Consider the following 18,829-nt stretch of genomic DNA (forward strand, 5'->3'; position numbering starts at 1 on the left):
AAAGTGACATAATTCCTGGAAATTGGGATGGAACCAAGATTAGCTTCACTGTAGGCATTCTTACTCTGGAAAAGTCAAGTGATTATTTGAATGACTAAATCAGTATGAACATATGATCTGATAATTCAAGCCCCAAACAATTTCAACAGCTTAAAAGAAGTTTTATTTTGTCTCTTGATTTTGGTATAAATTATCCAGTAATTATCTCAGCTCTCCAGTTTACCTATAACGAACTTTTCAATGGGAACATTTTAAGGGCAAGTAATTTTTTTAGACAGTTTCCTCATGGTTCAAAAGTACAAGAGATATAGTTGCTAGTGTTACAGTCTAAAAGGAGGGACAAAACATACAGAAAAGCATTTGCAAAACAAGGCTTCAGTAATAAAGTATCTTGAGAATAATATAATCAAAAATTTATGGGTTAGCTATAATAAAAAGATAGATAATAACCAGCACTGGGAAAAATGTGGAGAAATTGGACCCTTGCATACTGCTGACAGGAATATAAAATAATGCTGCCACTGTGGAAAGCAGTCTAGTAGTTCCTCAAAAAGTTAAAAATAATTATTTGACCCAACAATTCCATGTCTAGGTATACACCCAAGAGAAATAAAAGCATATATTTGCATAAAATGTTGTAAATGAATATTCACAGCAGCATTGTTTTAATAGCCAAAAGATGAAAACAAACCCAATGTCCATAAACATTTGATAAACAACGAAGGATGGATAAATAAAATGTGATACAGTCCAACAATGGAATATTATTCGCAGTAAAAAAAGACATACACGTTACAACATGGACGAGCCTTGAAAACATTATGATAACTAAAAGATACTAGTCACAAAAGACTCTATATTATATGATTCCATTGATATGAAATGTGCAGCATAAGCAAATGTATGGAGACAGAAAGCAGGTTAATGATCCTCTAGGGCTGTGGAGGGAAGATGAGCATTTTGGGAGGAACAGCTAAAGAGTATGAGATTTCTTCTTGGGGTGATGAAATGTTCTTAAATGGTGGTGATGGTTACATAACTGTAAATATACAAAAATCATTAAAATCTTTGTGCACTTTAAATGAGTCAATTGTATGGCAACAGAAAAGTTGCTGCCAAAAACTGTTATGGGAAGCTAAGATTGGCTAGCGAGTATTTCATAAAGTATTGTATTTAAGTAGGTATTAAAAAGGGTAGAGATTTTGATAGCAGGAGATAAGGGATGGTGTACTGCAGAGATGTATCAAGGACATTTTGGGTGGAAAGAGAAGTCTGAACATTGGTGGTGTGGGCTTGCAGAAAATCTTTTCAGTTATTTGACATTAAGTATATGGGTGGATTGTTGGTAATAATAGCTTACATATACACAAAACATTTTTCTACCACTTACAGAACTGATAAAGCATAAAGGACCATTGTCATTAACTCAGAATTCCCTAAATTAGCAAAATTACTAACATTTGGAAGTAATAATAAAGGAATCCATATGCATTATAATTCTATTATGTAAAATATTTCTATTGTTTTCCAGATATGTGACAGAATTACTACTCTAAAAAGAAATGAAATACATTTTATCAGTGGGAGAAAGGTCTTTCAATCAATTAAATCATTCACTTGTCAATTCACATAAATTTGAGTTAATTTTAAATTTTACCCAACAACTGTTTGAAGAAATAACTTGCCAAATTAAATTTCAGATGAAAATAAATGAGATTTTAGACTAAAATCAGTTGAATTAAAATAATTTCAATGTTTTAAGTAGAAATATAATTAGTAAGTTGAAAATTTTAGTTACATAGGATATCTTAGGTACTAATTCACATTGGTCAATCACTACAAACTAAAACAGCAATTTAAATAAATTAAGTTAGGTGTTATCATAATAATTACTGAATTGATTGACATAGTTCTATATTATAATCATATTAGCCATTTGCAAAATACGTAATAAATTGAGCAATTAATAATTACACACATTTATTTAACTTGCCTCTTGAGATGAACAGCTTGGGAAGAAAAGGAACTAAAAGTGAAACAGAAAACTGTATGACATTTAAAACTGTAGAACTTTGTTGACATTTTATCTTTATTAAAACTAAAAGAAAATGGAGAAAACATGAGAAAGGGTCAATATTTAAATCCAATTGTGCCAAAAATGCTCTGTCAGATTTTAACTTACAAGATGATTTGGGGGAACCCATATATAAAGGTAAAATTAATTACCAGGGCCTATTCATAAACTTTTAAGTACAGTATACTGGGAGTCCATAAAAATTGAGTTATAAACCAAGGATCTTATTCTACATCATTTCAGAAGAGTATTTAAATATATATACATATTTATTTAAATACACTACTTGGTTCATTTTAGTTCATGCCATATACTATGAATTTCTAAGGAAGTATATTATTTATATACTTCTTAACCTTATGCAAGCTACTTAAATTTGTCTTGGCCTCTATATCCTGATTTGTAAAATTCAGGTAATATAGGTTATTACACATGAAGCTCTTTGAACACTGACTGGTTTCTAGCAAGACATGCTAGCTATTCTTACTTTTTTTTCCCCCTATAAACAGAAACTGACCCTAAGAAAGGCATTATTAATTAACAAATTTTAATTTATGAGACAGAGATAATTATTTGGACCAGAATTCGTTAGAACAATAAATTATATATATATATGGTTTAAAACTTATTAACAGCTGATTTTTTGAACCTAAAAATACTGGTTTGTAACCAACTTTCCAAATTATTTTTCTGTAACAGTGTCACTATCACAGCAGTCCAGATTAGTAAACAGGCTTTAGTATTTACAAAATGAATCTATGAGACACCTACAAACTATACAGATGCTTTCTGTGACCCTTACTTCTCACTTCACAAAACATCCATACCCTACTTCTTTCCTACCGCATTCAGAGAACAGGGTCACATCTGTGCACTGCTGATTTAAACATGAACACTGAAGATCTGGTAGAAGATCAGTGTTTTAGGACACTTTGCAAGGTTTTTCAGACACAAGGATTCTACAGAGGCTATGAGTTAGGACCAGGTGGAAAGGGAAAGGAGCAAATTTGCTCAAAGAAAAATCTGTTTAAAAGACATAAGTGGGAGATGTTGTGGGGAGGGGGGGTTCATGTTTGGGAACGCATGTACACCCGTGGTGGATTCATGTCAATGTATGGCAAAATCAATACAGAATTGTAAAGTAAAATAAAATAAATAAATAAATAAATAAATAAATAAATAAAAGACAGAAGTGGGAGGAGTACTGAGAGAGTGAATTGGTCAAGGGCTGCACAATTGGATTTTTAAACAATTTACTTCAAGTCTACTTTCTTTGTTCTTCAAGTATTTTAACTTAAGGTTATTTTGAGAATTTTGCTTATAAGCATAAATTAATATTAATAATTACTCTGTCTACTATTAAAAGAGAGAAATACAAAGGAGTTATTAACCTTTATCAGATTTTGCCTCTGGTATTACTGGGCAGATCTTATCATAATAAACTTCAAGGCAGTAACCAAATTTGTATTAACCTAATTACCTTTAGTGGAAACTAAAGTCCAGAGATGCTAAACTAAATAACTGTATAATTACTGAACATATCTGCGAGGATATGGGAATGAGGAAAGACAACACATTATCTAAAAATGTCAGGAATTATGTTTGTGAATATTCTCCAGTTCATTAGGATCAAAAGTAAGACCGGAAAAACAAAACAAAACAAAAAATTGTGGCAAAAAGAAATAATGACTTCATTTGCTTAAATTGCCAAATGGCCTCAGATAAAAATCTCTGAAGTATTTTTAAAAAATACAAAAACAACAGAATCAAAACTTGAACATTTACTTAGGAATCTGAGGCAAGCATTGGTTCATAGACTTAAGATTAGTTTTAAAAAGGACAAATCATTTTCGTGATACAGAATTGCTAATAACATAGGGACATCCAAGAGCTGGTATTAGAACAGCCTTATTAAACATTTTCTAGGAGAGGGACAATAATGTGCTGTATCCAGTTTACAATCAACAATAACTTCTCTTTGGTAAAATGAGAGATTTCTAACTGGCAGAAATATGGTTGGAGACATTCCTAAAACATGCCAGGTAATTTTTGGCACACTTCTAGAAAAAGGAGCACTATTTTGTAAACAGAAGGATGATTATAAGTCCACTTCTCTGTTGCCATCCACCACTCTGAAGTTGTATGGGGTGAAAATGCAGAATAAAGGTTAAGACTCAGCCCCTTTTGAGACTCTAAAGCAGGAGTTTTTAGTCTGAGATCTAGGATATGATTCCACAGATTGGTTTCCAGGGGTCAGTGAGCTCTCTGTACAGGACTCTATGGGTATCTTCATGAAACAATCTATTTTCATCGAATTCTCAAAGTGGTTTAAAACCCCAAAATGGTTATGGGCCAACACTAAGACATCTATAACCCATCAGGCCATTGATCTGCTGTTCTGAATTGACCTTAGATGAGCACCAGAACAGAGTGAAAACTGAGAGTGGGCATGCAGTGAATGTTTTGTAGTAATGGGGATTAGAGCTGTGGGAACAGAGAAAAAACAGTAATGGGGAAGGAATTCCTAAGAGTCACAGCAGGGAGGAAATGGCTAATTCCTCAGTCACCTGGTTGAAGTAACTATTTTTCATAGCTGTTAGCATGTTAGTCACAGGTTAAATTACCATCGTGTTCCCCTTGCCACCCTCACCCCCAATCATTTAGGCAGTTAGTGAGAACAATTTGTGCTCTCCATTATTTTTTCTATATTAAAAGTTGCTCTTCATTACACAGACAGTAGATGCTATTCATTTATCATTAGCCTGATGTGTAGTTTCCTCTTTTCAATATTAGAAATGAGATAAATTATTAACATTAAGATGACTGAGCACTGTTCCAACCACTGGCACAGCCTATTCACCAGGAGACTGACTTCAAATTCAACATGATGTGCACTTATTACTTACAACAAATTAAAAAATAACGATTTACCTGCGAGATTGTCAATTTCTTTCTCTTGGAGTAGACTGACCGCATCATCATCTCCTTCCAGCATAAGCTCTGTCTCTGCATTCTGATTCACTATCGCTTGACTTCTGAATGTTTTCTTTGACTTCACCATGTCTTCTTCAGTCCCTAATCACAACCAAAATATAGTAATTTAGGTCACTGTGATTGTTTTACTTTCAGTAAGTGTTAGAGAAAAAGCTATTACTTTCTTATAGATATATACTGCATTTACATATTACTTTCAACTATAGAAAAAAAATGTACCTTTTGTATTTCGTTTGGTTTAAATAACTGTGAGAAAGGCAAGAGGTGTTAATGTTACAGGTGAGGAAACAGGCGGAGAAAGCCACATGCATGGTTGGGGAACCTAGAACTTGGCATTCCAAGATCACTGTACTTTCTACAAAAAAAATCTGTACTTCACCACAAACTAGGTTTTCTGATCCATAAATGTTACACACATTTACACAATTACACTTTAGTGTGAATCAGATAATCAACTGATCAGATCATTCACAAAAGTAGGTAAGTATGAAGAAAACAAGAAAGCATTCACATCTGAAGGGAGAAATGGCTGTTATTAGAAAGCCACAGAAAGAGTAAGGGAAGATGTAGGCATAAAATATAAATACTTCAAAACAGCTAGTTCCTTAGCAATGAGGAGAAGGGGATGACAGTGGATGAGAGATGGTTGGATGGCATCACCGACTTGATGGACATGAGTCTGAGTAAGCTCCAGGAGCTGGTGATAGACAGGGAAGCCTGGTGTGCTGCAGTCCATGGGGTCTCAGAGTCAGACACAACTGAGCAACTGTGCTGAACTGAATTAGCTGTGATATCCTTATTTTGATATATATAAAGTAGTACAAGGGCTTCCCTGGTGGCTCAAGGGTAAATAATCTGCCTGTCAATGCAAGAGATGTGGGTTCAGTATTTCCGAGTCGGGAAGATCCCCTGCCCTGGAGAACAGAATAGCAACCCACTCCAATATTCTTGCCTGGGAAATCCCATGGGCAGAGGAGCCTGGTGGGCTCCAGTTCATAGGGTAGCAAAAGAGTTGGGCAAAACTTAGCGACTAAACAACAATGTAAGTAGTACAAATGGCTAAAATTCAAACACACAAAAAGTAACTGAGAAAAATTAGTTGGCCTAGCATTAACATGTTAATCCATGTGAATATCAGAAATTATAGTGCATTTAAATGTCTCATGGATTTGACTCCTTAACAAATATTTCAATATTTACATTCAGACATCTGCTTTGGCAGGTGATAATGAATGTGAAATTATCGGAGCTACAAGTCAATTATATATATATAGCTAAGAAGTACCTATATTTAATGTCACCTGAAGTTGGAATTCAACATGGAGGAATATGGTTTAATTTACTGTGTTCCAACTTTAGTATTAGGGTATCAGGTTCAAAGAGCAGCATTAACTAGAAAAGTATCTTCACATTTCATTTGGTGTGCTGTATATATTCCTGAAATGAAAGTGAAAGTTGCTCAGTTGTGTCCGACTCTTTGCGATACCATGGACTGTAGCCTGCCAGGCTCCTCTGTCCATGGCATTCTCCAGGCAAGAACACTGGAGTGTGTAACCTTTCCCTTCTCAAGGAGATCTTCCCAACTCAGGGATCAAACCCAGGTCTTCCACACTGCAGGCAGATTCATTACTGCCTGAGCCACCAGGGAAGGCCAAGAATACTGGAGTGGGTAGCCTACCCCTTCTCCAGGGGATCTTCCTGACCCGGGAATCGAACTAGGGTCTCCTGCATTGCAGGTGGATTCTTTATCAGCTGAACTACCAGGAAAGTCCATTTCTGAAATGGAGGCATAATAAATCATTGCTATACAGTATTTTTGTATCATAGTTTCAGGGGATACTATGGTTTTGTGTATACATGTAATTACTTTCCAAATCTTGTCATGCCTTTGGCCAAAAATCCAGTGAACAATGAATACTTTTGGTTAATTTTCCTAGGCCCAATATAGAGATTTCCAACAGTCCTTCCTGTCTACTGATATTTGCTCAACCATTTCTTGGTTAAGCATCTAGCTGTGGTAAAACTTGCATTGTAAACCAAAGTGTTAGCTTCTTTCTTTGCAGCATTCACAATTCTTTTTTGTTAGTGATTCAGAGCCAATTCTGTTTGCTAAAACATTAACAAATTGACTCAAAGGTAGCCCATAGAGGAGTAAAAAATACATGTTGAGGTACACAGTCATGTCACAGTAGCACTGAGAGGTATACTCTGTCATCCTAGCTTTTACTGCATAATAGCATTTAGAGAGCCCAGTTTAAATACAACTTAACAGTATAAAGTAATGGATTGTTACATATATCTTTCAATAAACCCTTAAGAAAACAAGCAGTACTATTAGAGATCAATGCTGCTTGGAATGTGAGGAGACTTAAATGGCTTATATGTGTAGTCTTCTTTCATGGCCCACAGATGATTCTCATTTCTGGAATAAAAGATTGAGGACTGATTACTGAATGCTCCAGAACCTTATCTTTATTTCATTTGGAGTCTTGGTGATATAAAGCGAGCCCAACAGTGATCTTCTGCGGGCAGCTATCTATATGCTGTTTGTTGCTTGCTTAGTATCTTAATTTGAGAAATTTGAAGCTTGCACCTTTTGGAACAAAGAGGCAAATCCAAAGATTAACAACCAAGAACTCTCTCCAGGGGCCTTTATAGCCATATGTCTACTAGACATCTTCAGCTAGATATTCCTAATTCCACATTTCCCTGCTGCTGCCGCTGCTGCTGCTGCGTTGCTTCAGTTGTGTCCGACTCCGTGCGACCCCAAAGATGGTAGCCCACCAGGCTCCTCCACCCTGGGATTCTCCAGGCAAGAACACTGGAGTGGGTTGCCATTTCCTTCTCCACCACATTTCCTTAAATGAACGAATTATCTCTTGTTCCTTCACCTCCTCCTGTTTTGATCAATACACTTCATTAAGCCACAGACACATGATTCACCCTATAAGGTGATGGTCTCAGCTGTAATTCAAGCCATCATCATTTTGGTTTAGAAGGCCTTGACAGCTCCCTTATTCACACGATCCTTCATATTTTTGTCAGAGTATTATTTTATTTCAACACTAATAACTTGAAAATATTTTCCTGCTTACTATTATTTATTAACTCCTCCAATCAACAACACTCAATGCAAGGCTTATACCCTAAGATAAAATCTAAGCTCCTTAGTATGACTGATTAAGGCCTTTTATCCTCTCATTACCAGTTTTGTTTAACCTTTTCTTACTCTCCCATGAGCAATACTGAACCATTTACAGCTCCCAGAATATGTCATGCTTTCTTGGATCTCTTTATCTGTGTTAAAAGCATTCCCTCAATAAGGTATGTTCTCTCCTTCCTCCTTTGTTTGCCGGATTCTTACTTGGCCTTCAAAACTCACCTCTTTTGGGTGCCTTTCCTAAACAACCCATACTTTCTCAGTCTACACAGAACTCAACCACACTGAGCGGGTGCTCTCTATTAAGAGTATGTCTTCTCCTCTGGGCTGTAGCTTCATTCTGCAGCATCAGTGCCTGGTAATAAGCACGTGTACCACAAACACTTGCTGAACTGAAGTTCAAGTCTACACATCCCGAGTTCCCCTCTCTGAATTCTTTAGGTAGGTCTGTGTGCTCTTTCCCTATACATCCATCATATCTCATAAGTCCTGCTACTACAGTAGTTACATGTATTATAATTGGTTGTGTGCTTGTTATCTCCACAGAGCCTGGAAGCTCCTTCCTTGATGACTAGAAACATCCTTCTGTCTTGGTATGCCCAGTTCTCAGCACACTGCCTAGGACAGAGCAAGTTCTCATAAATACTGAATAAATGAATAAAAGTCACCTCTGGATATCTCTTAACCTGAAAATCCCAGGATGTCTCAGAGATTCTTGGTGAACTGCCTTCAGTTTGAGAGACAGTTGAAGAATCTTATGTATTAACACAAAAGGGAACTTGGTTCTTAACAAAAATAGTCAATAACCTCCTTTATGCATGCATGAGTCAGCTTGATAAAGTAAGTTTTTGCTCATATCACAACAGTCTGTATTCTGCTTTGTCTTTAAAAAAAAGGCTTTACATTACTCTTGTGTTATTAAAATTAAAATTTACCAATAAACAAATTGCAGTTAAAGGAATGTGAGCTCTCAAATGTATATTAAGCTTTCAGTGTTACCCCCTCTAGTTTTAAAGCAGCAAAACAACCGTGTGTTTAAAAGATATGTAGTAAATGAATTCCTACCAATAGACCAGGACTTACCGTCCCTGTTGAAGTATTATCAGTTTGTAGCTCGGTAAACTTCCTAATTTTATGGTACTGCACCAAACATTTATCTAAATTAATGTGTATGAGATCCAAAGGTGCTTTTCAATCACAATATCCTTTATGAATTAGACTTTCATTTATCAAAATTACAGGCAAAAAGAGGTAAGGTCTCAAAGGGCTGTCTCATTACAAGGCTTATAAACACTGTCCTTAGGAAGAATTGGTTTAACACCCAACAAATCAAAATCTGATTGGGAAGGGAATTTATCTGAGATCATCTATCTTCAGAAGACATGTTGGACTGAGAGCACCTCTTGGCCTCTTTAGCCATTCATCAAGAAATTAACGAGCGGGTACCACAAACCACCAGAAAGCCTTAGATTCGAAAATGTGAATTATGTGTAAACCTGCACAGGATAGACATATATGCTTATTTTCCAGGAAAACATTAAAATGCCATAACATTTGAATGGGTTTCAGAATAAAAAAATCCCATCAAATTATAGATTCAAGAAGTCAAATCCAAAATTACACTTAAAATATTTTCCACATGATATTACAAATATGCTTAAAGCTCTGTACGTGAAAATGTTATCTAATACAGTACATGGCATTACATGAACCTAAATAAAGCTCCTCTCTCATAATATTTCTCTTAATAAGGATCTATATGAAACAAAATATATATTAAAAGTGAAGTTAACAAGAAAACTAAGATGTTTCTAGTTTTAGTACTGTTACTATACTCTAGCATTACTATTATAATAATAATTATCACTTAAAAGTTTTATTGTTATTTTAAACAAGTATATGTTAAAATACAGAAATCAGACATATTAACTTATCTTGATAATATTCAGAGAATATGTCTAACTGGAAAGTCTGGACAATTAAGGCAAATAAATTATTTCATTTGCCCATCATATCTTTTTCTACTGATAAACACAAGCAGTCAGTGTACAGAAAAGTACTATTCAGTAGTTTATTTCTGTTTAAGGAATTATTCTATAGTCAACTCTAAAATATCTATACTAATAAGGAAAAAATTTAATTTATAATAATAGGTAAACAACAAATAAATTAAATATCTATACCAATAAGGAAAAAAGTAATTTATAATAATAGGTAAGCAATAAATCATGTCTGTTTTGCTAATGCACAAAGAAAAGATATAAACCCATAGCAAGCCAATTTTAGTGTGGCATATTTATCAGTTTTATATTACAGTTATTCTTCATTGAGTTTGGAAATGTCTTTAATTTTCATTTATTACAAATAATACATGGATGTATATATCTATCTACCTACCTACCTTTGTATCTACCTATATTATGTATATTTACTCTGTGAGAATCTCTTCTCAATGTTACTTGATCTGTACAATTTAAGTATATGGTCTATAACTCATGATCCTCTCCCTGCCTATTTAATCTCACTAATTTGCCAATTTGACCTCTTCATACCTTGTGATCCCCAAGAGCTGAAAGCTTTTGTTACCAAACATGCCACATTGTTTCAAACGTTTAAGTATGACATGTGGAGTTTCTCTTACATGGAATTTGCTCACCTGCTCTGTTCTTCAAGATTCAGTTTGATTACTCTCTTCACTGCATACATTTTGTATCTTATATATAGTCCCAATATATATCCCAATGTTATTTTTGATATTTTTCCCTAAGTTTTTCATTTAGGTGTACTAATTAGATTTTTATTTCCAGTGCAACAAGTGTCAAAAAAGTGGCAATCAATAAATATTTGTTGAGTGAGCACATGAAAATATATATATAATCAGTATATTAATCATTTTATATGTACAGAACTTCAGTTTAGTTCAGTTCAGTCGCTCAGTCACGTCTGACTCGTTTCGACTCCACGGACTGCAGCACGCAGGCTTCCCTATCCATCACCAACTCCCAAAGCTTGCTCAAATTCATGTCCATCTGAGCTGGTGATGGAGAGTTCTAACAAAACGTGGTCCACTGGAGAAGGGGATGGCAAACCACTCAGTATTCTTGCCTTGAGAACCCCATGAAGAGTGTGAAAAAGTACAGCACTTAAGTTACTTTTCTCTTTATGTCCTTTACAATTTCCTCATACATGAGGAAGGTGAACTATGTGATTTGCAATTCTTTCCTTCTTTTTTCCTATAAGCATCCATTAAGAACATACTAAAAAAAAAATCCAGACCAATTTCCTAACTTCAGTTTCCTAGGCTGTTGGAAGAGGACTAAGTATTTACTAAGTGAACTCTTAAAGGATTATTGCAGTGTTAAAATGAGACAATGGATGCTGAAATACTTTGAAATGCGTGAATATTATTTATACAGTGTTGGTCGCTCAGTCGTGTCCAACTCTTTGTGACCCTATGGACTGTAGCCCACCAGGCTCCTCTGTCCATGCAAGAATACTGGAGTGGGTTGCCATTTCCTTCTCTAGGGAATCTTTCTGACCCAGGGATTGAACCCACATCTATCACATCTCCCATAATAAGCTCTTAAAATGTTTTGTTAAAATGTTGAGAAAATAAACTAACAAGAGTATTAAAAAGAGTTTACTAAGTCCTTAATTTAAAACTGAACAAGGATACAACCAATTCTTTATTGCTTATAACACTGCTGCCTAAGGTTTATGCAAAGGGGGAAAAATGCAGGCTGATGTGAGGATCAAAAAACTCAAACAAGCTACTAAATGCATCTTAGGTCTTATGAGCACAGTACTCAGCAGATACTGATTATTCAATAATGGTTTCCCTTCCTTCAGTTGGGATTAATCTTCCTGTCACCATGCTGTTGTGATACTCTGTTTATATTCATACAAGGCAATATGAGCCTTCAATGCCTCCATTAAATCAGATGCTTCCTCAAGACAGAAAGGACAGCATGTAGGCAGGTGCCAAGAAGTGTTTGTAAAGTTGAAGAGAGTGTAAATAGCTTACATTAAAAATTGTTTTCCCTCAATAATCATATCATTCACTTAAAGGTATTATTAAATAAAATGATATAAGGATCAATATATTTGAAATTTGTTTTTGATTTTGAATAGAGGCATCTTAAGAATATAAATATTTGTAGTATCTTACATAAGGGAAAAAACTGCTTTCTCAACAAAGTTGATATTTGTTTGGTAATTTGTTTTATAGAATTATATAGATGATCCATATAGTACATAATTTTCTTCCATCATTGGAAGGAGATGGAAAGAATGGAAATTTCATCTCATTTTAATTTTATCTAAATATATTAATAGGAAATTCTAACATTTCTAAACATCTTGAAATCAGTTTAAGATGGCATTCATTTCTGGGGAAGAAATTCTTTTCAGTATATAGCATTTCAAACATTTATAGCTTGGAAAACGTGTTTGGACAAGATGGACTAGGACTATTAATGACATATGATACTCTGGCAAATTTTAAAATACAGGTTGTTTTTTCTCATTAAAGTTGAAATCAGAGCAAGAAATACCTTCACAGAATAGTGCTTTTAGTAACTCCGAATGCTATCATTTAATTTCCACTTTAAAAGAAAAAGATTTTAAGATAAATATACCTCTCAGCTGATTACATGAGATATGGTGATAATATCTCACACAATAATACATATGAATTAATCTATTACTGAGAAGTTTACAATTTTGAACATTTCAAAAAAGATGAAAAAATGCTTTTTGTTGTATTGAGAAGCCTACCACTCAAAAATATTTTATGCCAATCTTAATGGAGATAAAAGCAGCAGATACATATATAGAACAAATTTTACTGTAACAATCATTTACTAAAAAGATAAATAATTCTCTCCATAAATAATTTAAATTCAAAATTAAATTCTGCCTTTGACTTTATAGTACAAACATAGCATTTCCTTTCTTAAGAAGCATCAATGATGATGACAGAGAAATAAAGATCTGCTAAAGACCAAGGACTAAAAAAAATACTCTTCTGTACAGAATAGTATTAAAGGAAAAACAGCCTTTGTAACAGAAAAATCCTAATGGTGAAGACTGTTAAAGTGACACTGAATAAAAACACTATTGAAAAGAATGACTGGAAATCTCGGGATCTTTTTTTTCTCCTTTATATCTGATGCTCAGTCAGGAGCCTTGCTTTATCAATACAAAATTATTTTATGAAAGCATGTACTTTCATAAGTGAAACAGACTGTTTCTATTCAAATAGACAGTTCCCATCTGTTGTTTCAAACAGACTTTAAATAAAAAATCTGAAGTTACTGACCACATTTAATAAATATAGATAAAAAATCTGGACAGTTTAGACTCCTTCCTTAGTTGTCGGTATTTTAGTCTGAATGCACTGGATTTAATCATGGTTCTTACTTCAATTCGTTTTTGTTGACAGAGAATATATTTTACAATCCAAAATAGATACTACCTATATCACCATAAAACTACCAAGAAACTAGTTTCAAATTTATAATGAATTTGATTCAGAAATGGTAATCCTTCCCTGAACTAATAATTGATGCTACTATTTATGGTCCATCTAGCATATCATTGTATCACATAAAATTAGAGTGCAGCATCCTTTGTGCTTTTACTAATGACATGAGTAACTTTTGCAGACTTTTGATTGTTTTAAACGAGACATAGACCTTATATCTGCCAGTAGGCTGTTCTCTGACCCCAAAATATTTCAGTGGCAGGATAAATATGCAGAATTAGCAATATGGGCATTAATTAAGATGGAATGTTGACAGATTATTCTTCTAAGTGGTAAATTCTTATTCACATTAGTTATGCTTGTAAACGATTTGCTAGACTACAAGAAATAAAAGAAAATGGCTACCTAACATCAACAGTTATTGCTCTGTGGAAAAGGACATCAAGGACACTTGCACGTAAAAGAATTGGATCAATATTAACGTGATTTTCATTTCATGCTTCCCCAACTCCAGTAAGCTGACAATATACTCTGATTATGTGAACTGCCTCAGAGTAACACAGAAAAGGTTATTAGAGCAAGAGGTGGGAATGGAATGCACTTTTTATATTGACAGGGCCTGCTAATAGAGTATACTGATTTTCAAAGAAAAGCAGTGCATTTTTACAATTTGGTTCTGATAGCAAAAACAGAATTTCATTTATTCCTAATTCAAAATATTCATATGTAAGCAGTATTTCTTAGAGCAGACCAACAAAGGGGATGTTCATAAACAGCATTTTTTAACATAAAAAATGCAATTAAAAAGGTTCGAGAAAATATTCTTGAATTTAAGTGCAGCATGCTAACTTAACAATCTTCTTAATGGAGTGAACACAGAAAACTGCTCTATGCTTTTTAAAGGAAATTTGATAAGCCATACTTTAAGACTATACATGATGATAAATGTAGAATCTCTGTGTTTTAGACTGAATATTATGTGGTAGGATTCTGATTAATCATTAAGTTAGGGTGATTTCAGAATATTTTAAATAGGATTTCATTACATTAAAAATCACATGGCACACTTGTGGGAAAAAAAAGCTAAAACATACAGAAAATTTAGGCCAGTTTGGAACCCTCTAAATAGCATAACGAAGAGAGATAATGGATTATTCATCTTTGTGACTTCTTGAATAAATAGCATAGTGTTTGGTCCCTATGTTAAAAAGTATGCTTAGAAAAAGGTCAGCAGGAAATAAGTATATCAAAATGGTAAAGGCAGCTATCTTCACATGAGTGCCCTTTTCCTCCCTTCTTTAAATTTTTTGAGCATTATCTAGATTTTCTACAATGATCATATTTATTTTCAGGAAAGAAGGAAGGGAAGATGAAAGGGAGGGGAAAACACACAAAAGAAATTTTTCACTATGAGTCTAGAGGAGTAGATGGCAGATGAATGGCGGAATGGAAAAGGTTTGCAACTCTTGGAATGAAAGGAAAGATGAACTGGACAACTTGAACAGGGGCTGAGAGGGTGGCGAGACTTCCTCTGGCAGTGAATGGAATTAACCTGGGGAATGAAGCTTGGTGTTTCTTTTTTCAGATCAGTCGCTCAGTTATGTCCAACTCTTTGCGATCCCATGGATGGCAGCATGCCAGGCCTCCCAGAGTTTACTCAGACTCACATCCATTGAGTCGGTGATGCCATCCAACCATCTCATCCTGAGTCATCCCCTTCTCCTTAAGCCTTCAATCTTTCCCAGCATCAGGGTCTTTTCTTTCTTAAGCCTTACATAAAATTCAGTGTGGATATTCTACTTTAAAAATATGAGAAATGGGAGTAGGAGATGTTTTGGATAAATAAGAAACTGGCCTGGAGACATGGGAGTGTTAGTCGCTTCAGTCATGTCCGACTCTTTGTAACCCCAGGGACTGGAGTCCTCCTTGAGGCTCCTCTGTCCATGAAATTCTCCAGGCAAGAATGCTGGAGTTGGTTGCCATTCCCTTCTCCAGAGGATCTTCCCAACCCAGGAACTGAACGCACTGCAGATAGATTCTTTCATTTTTAAAAACAGGATAGTTAAGAGATGGTGTTGGTATAGGTTGTCTAAAACACTTCAAAAACACCAAAGATATTTTAAATAATGCTTTTATAAATGACATTGAATGCACAGTCTGTGAATGACTGTCAGTTCATCTGTACTGAGAAACCTCTGTGGATGACAGACTAGACCAGTGGGCCAAAATTCAGCAGGTTAACTTAGAGAGCAGAAATGTTCAATGAGACTCTTGCACTTGGAAAAATTTCAAATTTACCTACAGCAACACACTGTCTAGGAAAAGAATGGTGCTTAGATGGAGATTTTGCACTACATAAAATTTACTAGTTAAAGCCTTCATGGGTGGGTCAGGGGCAAATAATCCGCCTGCCAATGCCGGAGATGCAGGTTTGATCCCTGGGTCAGAAGATCCCCTGGAGAAGGAAATGGCAACCTGCTCCAGTATTCCTGCCTGGGGAATCCCATGGACAGGAAAGCCTGGCGGGCTACAGTCCATAGGGCTGGAAAAGAGTTGCACCAATTTAGTAACTAAATAATAACAAGCATTTATTAGTTAGCATGACACTTAATTTCTATGCTCTGTCATTTTCCCAAATAAAAATCCTCTATGCTCTGCTGACAAAGTCTTTCCCAGGATAGCTCCAAACAGCCTTTTCTTATCTCCGCACACTATCTTTTTGCTCCCCAAACAATTCATGTTGTGTTGTGTGGTCCCTTTGTCCATGTTGCCAACACTCCATTTACTGGCTTGGGAAGATCTCCATTCATCCTTTCAAGTCTAACTAAAATTTATTTATTCAATCAGACAGCCTTATTCACTGAGTTTGTGTAACATTTTTAATATACTTTAATGAAAACATTTATCATACTCTTTTAATTATTTACAAATGTAATTTTGGGTGCATTTTATAAAAATTAGTCTACAAATATGGGCAAGAATATGAGCAGTTCCATGCCACTCAGCAAGAGATCTATCAATATAATTTTGTCAGCTCCTTATCGTTGGTGGCTTTTGACTCACTAGGTGGAAATAAAGTACAGATTAAAAAAAAAAAAAACAATCTCAGAATTTGAAAATACCATATTTATAGGCCTATTCCATACACTGTCATTCTTCAATGTGGTTATTGAAAAGGATGAATATATGTGTTAAAATGCTGTATGTATATCTTGAAATAGCAAGGAAAGATAAGAAAGCCTTCCTCAGTGATCAATGCAAAGAAATAGAGGAAAACAATACAATGGGAAAGACTAGAGATCTTCTCAAGAAAATTAGAGATACCAAGGGAATATTTCATGCAAAGATGGGCTCAATAAAGGACAGAAATAGTATGGACCTAACAGAAGCAGAAGATGTTAAGAAGAGGTGGCAAGAATACACAGAAGAACTGTACAAAAAAGATCTTCACGACCCAGATAATCACAATGGTGTGATCACTTACACTCACTTAGAGCCAGACATCCTGGAATGTGAAGTCAAGTGGCCCTTAGGAAGCATCACTACAAACAAAGGTAGTGGAGGTGATGGAATTCCAGTTGAGCTACTTCAAATCCTGGAAGATGATGCTGTGAAAGTGCTGCACTCAATATGTCAGGAAATGTGGAAAACTCAGCAATGGCCACAGGACTGGAAAAGGTCAGTTTTCATTCTAATCCCAAAGAAAGGCAATGCCAAAGAATGCTTAAACTACCACACAATTGCACTCGTCTCACACGCTAGTAAAGTAATGCTCAAAATTCTCCAAGCCAGGCTTCAGCAATACGTGAACTGTGAACTTCCAGATGTTCAAGCTGGTTTTAGAAAAGGCAGAGGAACCAGAGATCAAATTGCCAACATCTGCTGGATCATCAAAAAAGCAAGAGAGTTCCAGAAAAACATCTATTCCTGTTTTATTGACTATGCCAAAGCCTTTGACTGTGTGGATCACAATAAACTGTGGAAAATTCTGAAGGAGATGGGTATACCAGACCACCTGACCTGCCTCTTGAGAAATCTGTATGCAGATCAGGAAGCAACAGTTAGAACTGGACATGGAACAACAGACCGGTTCCAAATAGGAAAAGGAGTATGTCAAGGCTGTACATTGTCACCCTGCTTAACTTATATACAGAGTACATCATGACAAACACTGGGCTGGAAGAAGCACAAGCGGAATCAAGATTGACGGGAGAAATATCAATAACCTCAGATATGCAGAAGATACCACCCTTATGGCAGAAAGTGAATAAGAACTAAAGAGCCTCTTGATGAAAGTCAAAGTGGAGAGTGAAAAAGTTGGCTTAAAGCTCAACATTCAGAAAACTAAGACCATGGCATCTGGTCCCATCACGTCATGGCAAATAGATGGGGGAACAGTGGAAACAGTGACAGACTTTATTTTCTTGGACTCCAAAATCACTGCAGATGGTGACTGCAGCCATGAAATTAAGACACTTACTCCTTGGAAGGAAAGTTATGACCAACCTAGACAGCATATTAAAAAGCAGAGACTCTGTCAAAAAGGTCTGTCAAAAAAAGGTCTGTCTAGTCAAGGCTATGGCTGACTATTCCAGTAGTCATGTATGGATGTACTATTCCAGTAGTCATGTATGGATGTGAGAGTTGGACTATAAAGAAAGCTGAGTGCCGAAGAATTGATGCTTTTGAACTGTGGTGTTGGAGAAGCCTTGAGAGTCCCTTGGATGGCAAAGAGATCCAACCAGTCCATCCAAAAGGAGATCAGTCCTGGGTGTTCACTGGAAGGACTGATGTTGAAGCTGAAACTCCAGTACTTTGGCCAACTGATGTAAAGAGCTGATTCACTTGAAAAGACCCTGATGCTGGGAAAGATTGAGGGCAGGAGGAGAAAGTGGCAACAGAGGATGAGATGATTGGATGGCATCACCGACTCAATGGACATGGGTTTGGGTAGACTCTGGGAGTTGGTGATGGACAGGGAGGTCTGGTGTGCTGCCATTCATGGGGTCACAAAGATTTCGGACACAAGTGAGTGACTGAACTGAACTGATACCTTGAAATGAATGAATTGCCAAGTAAACAGCAGCAATTAAGCACATGAACTTATATTAATATG

General features: G+C 35.6%; 1 protein-coding gene across 8 annotated transcripts in view; it reads right to left on the bottom strand.

Moving 5' to 3' along the window:
* Nucleotides 1-18,829, bottom strand: part of NBEA (neurobeachin) — a 672,618-nt gene that overhangs the window by 243,035 nt on the left and 410,754 nt on the right. For all 8 annotated transcript variants that reach the window (XM_040267082.1, XM_040267084.1, XM_040267081.1 and 5 more), the window contains one exon: nucleotides 5,006-5,149. In XM_040267082.1, coding sequence (XP_040123016.1) covers nucleotides 5,006-5,149 — 144 coding nt within the window. The remainder of the gene's footprint in view (nucleotides 1-5,005; nucleotides 5,150-18,829) is intronic.

This window comes from Oryx dammah, unplaced genomic scaffold (assembly GCF_014754425.2).
Source record: "Oryx dammah isolate SB20612 unplaced genomic scaffold, SCBI_Odam_1.1 HiC_scaffold_24, whole genome shotgun sequence".
NCBI lineage: Eukaryota > Metazoa > Chordata > Mammalia > Artiodactyla > Bovidae > Oryx > Oryx dammah.